Source organism: Rattus norvegicus, chromosome 8, assembly GCF_021556685.1.
Source record: "Rattus norvegicus strain SHRSP/BbbUtx chromosome 8, alternate assembly SHRSP_T2T, whole genome shotgun sequence".
Classification (NCBI taxonomy): domain Eukaryota; kingdom Metazoa; phylum Chordata; class Mammalia; order Rodentia; family Muridae; genus Rattus; species Rattus norvegicus.
In genome coordinates, this window is record NC_141541.1 from 106,422,336 (window position 1) to 106,429,074 (window position 6,739).

At 49.2% G+C, this 6,739-nt stretch overlaps 1 protein-coding gene across 1 annotated transcript in view; it reads right to left on the bottom strand.

The window, feature by feature from the left end:
- Clstn2 (calsyntenin 2) overlaps positions 1–6,488 on the bottom strand; it is a 609,459-nt gene extending 602,971 nt beyond the window's left edge. The window contains 1 exon segment of the mRNA NM_134377.2: positions 6,176–6,488. Coding sequence (NP_599204.2) covers positions 6,176–6,290 — 115 coding nt within the window. The 5' untranslated portion in view covers positions 6,291–6,488.
- Positions 6,489–6,739: the final 251 nt, after the last annotated feature.

Genomic DNA, 6,739 nt, shown 5'->3' on the forward strand with positions numbered 1-6,739 from the left:
TTTAGATTGGCAATTATCACATGACGATTCAATGCAACAACGCCAAAGAAGTAAGTCATAATTGAACTGATCAAACATTCTCAGACACAGCGAGGACAGTGTCTGCGAGCTCCAAGTCCAATTTAAGGGGGCACCATCAAGGTCTGACTCCTTCACACATTTTAGTGTGTGGCTAATGTCCTGATTCATCCGGGTATTTTAAACTCCTACAAAGCAGAAGCTGTGAGTTGACAGGGAAAAGGCCAGGCCAAACTCGGGAAGTAGCTCTGAGGTGCACGGCTGAGCCTTGGAGGACTTTCAAGTGCTTGGAGAGGCGCGCTCTTGAATACAGTGCTTAGCAACAGTCTCAAAGGGATGAGTGGCACATTTCCCTTTAGAGATCCGAGGTCACAGTCTTCTATGGAAACAGGAAGATGGCACTTTGAAGGGGGAGAAAACAAGGAGCAGGTGAAACATGGGAGGGCAAAGCTCCCGAGGAAGAGCAGATCATCGGGAGAAGACGGGAGGTACCATGGAATGCCGTCCATATTAGAAACACTGGGGCTCTTTAAAGAAAAGCACAGGTCCTTCTTAAAGACAGTTGCTGCAGACCCTTGGTAAGGAGTGGTCCAGGGACCAGCTAGCTGCTTTCTCTGCTTGGGGCGAGACACAGCAAGGTAGGGAGTGCCTTGGGGAAAGGAGACAAACCAGGCTCACTCCAAATCAAGAAAGAGGGCCAAGAGCGAGTGAGACTTTCCACTAACGCAGACTCCTGCAGCAATTTCGAAGGACTCTCTGAACAACATTTCCTTTAGGTCCCATGGAGCCTCCATGACTTTCCTCAGGGCCTCCTTTAAGCTCTCCTCAACTCACTCTGCTAAGTGAGGCTACCCAAGCAGGGAGTCCATGGTGGCCATACTGTTCTGGGTTGGGAATTTCAGTCCGGCTGCCTCTGTGACAGCTCGAACAAGTTCAAATCATTCTTGGAGCTTCTGATCTCTGCTCCTAGAGTTTGTATGAGGGTCAAATTGTGACAAGCGCTTTAAGAAAGCATCTGCAAGGTAGCATGTTCTCAGTCAGTGCACACCATTCTATCCGCTCAGGAGCCTGGATTCGGGCAATGGAATCAGTGTTGTGTGAGCATGCTTCTCACCTTTGTCACTCCACCACACAAGGGCCTCCCTACTACTTTGCATTTTTCTTACTGTACCCACCCCTATCTACTTACCCAGTCTCTACTTACCCATTAAGACGCCTCTCATTTTCTCCATAAAGCTCCCTCGACTTCTAAACTTGTTAATTTCCTCCCCCACTCACAGGTCTTTGGGGGCCCAAGAACAATCTACCTCTTGTTTTGGAGTTGATGTTATTGCCTTGACTCATCTCAGATAGGAAAATGGCAGCCCGGAACTGTGCTTGGTGATCAGGCTAAATACCAGAGCCCAGGGCATATTTGGATAATTATAACTCCTATCACTGGCATCTTTCTGACTGCTATCTGTGTCTGCCCCACAGCTCTGTCCTCTGCTCTGCAGAGTGCCCATGGCTTCAGTTCAATGGTTTCCAAGGCCTCCCAGTGGTCTTTCCTGAAAACCTAATTTTCCGATGGAACCATTTCCACAGGGTCCAATTAGTGCTGGGCTAAGTAATAAAGAAGAATGTGATAATGGGTCTCAAGCTGTCTTTTAGTCCTCATAGCTTGGGTCACCCTCAGCGCTGTAAGTACAAACCATCTCAGATGCTGGGTGCGCTATTGATGAAAAGGAACGTTTACCTGCTATCTAGGACCACAAGCTGGGGGTTGGGGGGAGTAGCAGCCTGGATGCTGATCTGTTTTTATAAGCCAAATCACACCATGAGTTACTCCTCCAGGAACCAGAGCCTCCCACGTCTCTGCTGCTTATACATGGAGATGCCCTTGCTTATTTATGAGTATACAACACGCTCTCAAGCCGTACTTACTCTTAGCTCGCTCTGCATTAAGTTTCAGGCTGGCCATTAAAAGGTAACTATAAAGGCATTCATAGAGCAGTAAAGGATGCAGGAGCTTTCCCAACTTACATCAGTTGTGTGTATGTGCATGTGTTTGTATGTGTATGTTTGTATGTGTATGCGGTATTTGCTCATACATGCACAGTCCTCATACAAAGAGAGACAGAGCAAAATCCAGTTTTTAGTTAATTAGACAAAGCTATTCAATTTCAAAGAAGTCAGACAAGGGGAGTTTCACCAAGTCCTGGATACTACTATGACCAGGTGTTAGAGGATTGATAATCAAAGTTATATTGTGTATTCAGTGTCCTTTACTCCACAATCTGAAATAGAAGCTTTCTGAATACTGTTAAGACAACCACCTTGCAAGACAGGGCTCTGTATCCCCACTTTATAGATGTGGAAGTCAAGACTCAAAGGATAAATTCATTTGCTTAATATCACCTAATGAGAGAATAATTGGGCCAAGATTCAAAGTCAAGTTTCTCTAGCAGCTGCACTCAAAATTTTACTTTATAGGACAGGAGAAAAATCTAAAATGTCTCTGTCAAAAATTGGATACCATTTGGGAAAGCATGCAGGTGTGCACGCTAAGCCAAACTCCTGGATGCTCATCCACAGCTCAAGGCCAGCCCAAACAATACAGAGAAGCCCTGAACACCCACAGATCAGTCTGGGGTCAGGCCAGGAAACATCTGCATGCCTGAGGCAGAGGTGTGCCTTTCTGGGAGGGGTCATCCCAGGAAAGTTCCTAGAGAAGATGATGCCCACATGTGACCAAGCTGGGTATTAATGAGAATAAAGCAGAGGAAGACCTTCTAACCATAAGACCAGAGGTGACTAGGGTTAGAGTCTACTCTAGTTCAATGTGGAGAAATATTTGGGCCCTTGTGTTTCACCCGGAGAAGTAACTTTGTGGACTGTTAAAGAGCCATGTGCTACTTGCCCAAGATGACTGAGGACGATTCCCCACAGGAGTGAACACCCCCTTTCAGGACAGATGCTACAATGTGTAATATTGTGCACTAGTCAAAGGAGGTTTCCAGTTTGTGAATGAAAGAATAAAACTGCTTCCTTGAGCCAGAACCCTGGTTCCCAGAGGTATACACGCATTCTGAGTCCCACCTCAGACACAGGCCTGCTTACATACATGCTCACCCTTGCTGGAGTCCTTTAAAGGACCAGGTTATATACACATTACTATGAACAATGCCTGGAAACTGTTCAAGAGAAAGGCACCATGTATCAGAGAAAGACAATGAACTCCAGTCACCTGAAGGGCTGTATTAAATTTAATAAAATGCCAGTGATCTCACAACCTCAAGGGCTCAGCGTGCGTTCTCTTTCTAGGTGCTGGACCCCAGGCACAGACCATCCGGGTACAGATAACCTGGTCCTTTAAAGGACTCCAGCAAGGGTTTGTTTTTGTTTTTGTTTTTGTTTTTGTTTTTTGGTTTTTTGTTTTTTTGTTTTTTTTGTTTTTTGGGTTTTTTTTTGTTTTTATGTGTATCCTAGGCATAGTGGGATGAAGAAGCAGTTTCAACTGCCCGGCTACTTTATTATGTCTGCTTCTGGAACATGGTTGCACTAAAAACTCAACATTAGGTGGAAAACCCCAGCCGTTGTCGGGAATTAGCTTCTAGGTCCCCTGAAGCAAGAAGTAAGAAATACAAAGGCAAAATACATTACTATGCAGACGTGCCATCCACATCCAAGACCAAGAGAGCACTTGTAAACAGTGGTCCAGAGGGTGTGCACAACTCAGGGGGTGTGCACAACTCAGGGGGTGTGCACAACTCAGGGAGTGTGCACAACTCAGAGGGTGTGCACAACTCAGGGGGTGTGCACAACTCAGGGGGTGTGCACAACTCAGAGGGTGTGCACAACTCAGCTTCACTGCCCAATGCGCACTCCCTGTTGTCTTCTACCTATGGACTCAGAAGTGCACTGAGAAAGTCATCCCTCTGTTCAGTCTCTCTCGTGGACCCTCCTGAGTCTTCTCCTTTTTGAGGATGGAAATAGAAATGGTAGAAACCTTAGAAACAGCGCTAGCAGAGGCAGTGCGTGTTACATACAAAACTCGGTTTTATTGTTCCTCCCGAATAGTCCTCAGGGATTATATGATTTAGAAATGTAAACTTCAAGTGCATTAAAATAAAGAAAGTCTACCCTGTAAATGTTAAATAAACTGTTATAATAAACGTGTCTGTTGTGACCAAACATTACTTATTTCTAAATAAATAAATTAAATAAATAAATGGTAAATGGTGCTCTTTGCAGCCCCCTTGTGGTTTGAGGTGGAACGGCAAGGAGAATCCAGCGTAGCGCCCACTCTCAAGGCCAATAAACTTTTACAGTAAAGTGACAAACGGCTTTAAAGGTGAAACGGATATATTCTAAGTGAAGAAAATTACAGATTTAAATCATTATATATGTATGCATATATATAATTATTCACGTAATCTAGATTCGTGGAAGCCTGCATTTGTTGTTGATTTCCGTTCTTTCCCTTTCCTCTCCTTTCCCGTTCTCAGCAAACTCGGCAACGTGTAACACACCACACCGAGTTCTCTCCCCAGATTAATCCTTCCCTAATCCTTACTCACCGTGAGCTCCCTACCCTCTTATAAATATGCCACTTGGTCTGCAACAATGTGAAAGACAACCTCGGGAGAATGAAATCTGCCTGCCTGTCAAAGTGTCAATCCAGGAAGAACAGACCGCTTGGACACTCGTTTTTTTAATCCTTATTTTCACCAGAACAACAGCAAATCACATTGGTCTCTTCATACAGACTACCTTTTACCATACCACTTTTAAAAGGATATTTTGGGGATGAATTTTTCTGTCCTCTCAAAAACGAAACTCCTTGTTTAAGAATGAGGAAAGGTGAATGTTAGAGGACACTTGTGCATAAAATCTTTTCCAAATTATGTCACCAGGAATTAATAGGTTGAAAAGAATAGGAATACCTCTCTTCCCAAATTTATCACTTGCAAATGACAGGAGAGGCAGCTCTCAAAGTCCAGACAACTCCGAATTGAATGGCCTGCTTCTCTAACTCCCCAGTCTCCAGAGAGATCCAAGATGCTGTGCAGTCCATCCTAGCTCGGCTAGCAAGCCTCTAAATCAAGCTGTCTCTACTTGTGAATCTTTTTCCAACAAGGACAAAAACTCTGTCTTCAAAATATCGCCAGACAGAATTCCAAGGACCACATATCCCCAGTTCACCTGGCAAAAACCAAAAGCACGCCCTTCTTGTCAACCGCGCAGAGAATCAACAAGTTACCACTTAAGTCAAGCGCTCTGTCCTGCGATCAGCAACAGCCTCTCTGAGCCCACCCTCATTCACACTAATTTGGCTCCAGCGATGCTTCCCAGCCTATGGCTACCGCATGACCTTCTGTTCCAGACCCGCCCTCCAGATGCGGGCTCCCCAACCTGCGCTTCTCCCAGCGCTCCCAGACAGCTGTCAAAGTCTGGGGCTTGGCAGCTTCTAGGTTCCCCTGATAACACCAGCGTTCAGGAGAATCTTGGAGGATTAGAGAGGTCAAGATTAATTCGAAAGACCAGAGAGGAGCTCTGGGCTCGGAGACTCAGACCTCCGGAGGAAAGCAGAGTGTGAACCTCAGTAGGAACCATCACATCCCGCGCTTCCTCCGGACTCTGCCCATCTTAAGGACGTGCGTTCCCTGGGGAGCCAGAGCCGGCTCTGCGGAGCCTGCGGAGCGCCGGGGTGTGGGCAAGGCTTTCAGGAGCCTACAAGTTCCCACGCCATCCCCAAGCTGGAGTGGTTCAGCTCCTCTTGCTCCTTTGAAGCCCTTAGTTCTTGCCCCCAAAGCAGAAGCAGACAGACACCTGCTTCACCCACCCACCCAGCCCCCGCTACAGAACCCGTGTCCTGCCTTGCTCCAAGCATCCCTGAGCCAACCCGCGATGCTCCCATCCCAGTACACAGGACCCCAAAGTTCTCTGTACTCTATAGACCTCCCCTTCTTCCCCTTGGCGCCTGGACCCCGCCCAGAGGTTGGGCTGGAGAACCTCTTGGGTCCACGGCTTAGGGCGCTGACTTCGAGGACAGTGCGCGCAGAAGCCGAGGCTGCCACAAGAAAGGGTGGGTGTTGCACGCGTTAAGTCCGGGGTCTGCACCCTGGAGCCCGCTCTGCCTCCTTCCTGAAGAGGAACAAACTTCCCCAGCACCCACCTTTCGCCGCGAGGAGGCGGCGCCGCCGGCTGTCCCCGCCGTCGCCGCTGCCTCCGCCGCTCCCTACGCCCAGCGCCAGCAGGAGCGGCACCAAGCACAGCCTCCCCGGCAGCATCCTCGCCGCCTCAGCCGCCACCGAGCTGCCGCCGCCGCCTACCGCCCGCGCCCGCCTCGCCTGCCGGTGTCCGCTGGTGCTCGCCTCGCCGCCTCGCTGTAGCTGCCGGGTGCGCTTCAGGAGCCGCCGCCGCCCTCACCCACCGCCTCGGCTGCCCTTCGCCGCGCCGCTCGTTCGCCGGCAACAGCAGCACTCACTGGCGCGGACCCGGAGCGGCTCCGGCGCTCACCCCGGGACGGCCCGTGACGTCACGGAGGGAGGGAGGTGGCTCGTGCATATTCATGAGGCGCGGACATTGGCGCGGGGTTGCGCGCTCCCCCGCCTCGCAGCTCTGGCCCCCAACTTTCCTCAGCCATCCCCAATGCCGCTCACTCCTGTGATCCGGCTCGGTCAGGCGCCCGCTCCGGAGGGCACCCTTGCGGGAGGCTCCAGGGGAGCCTTAGGGCCTG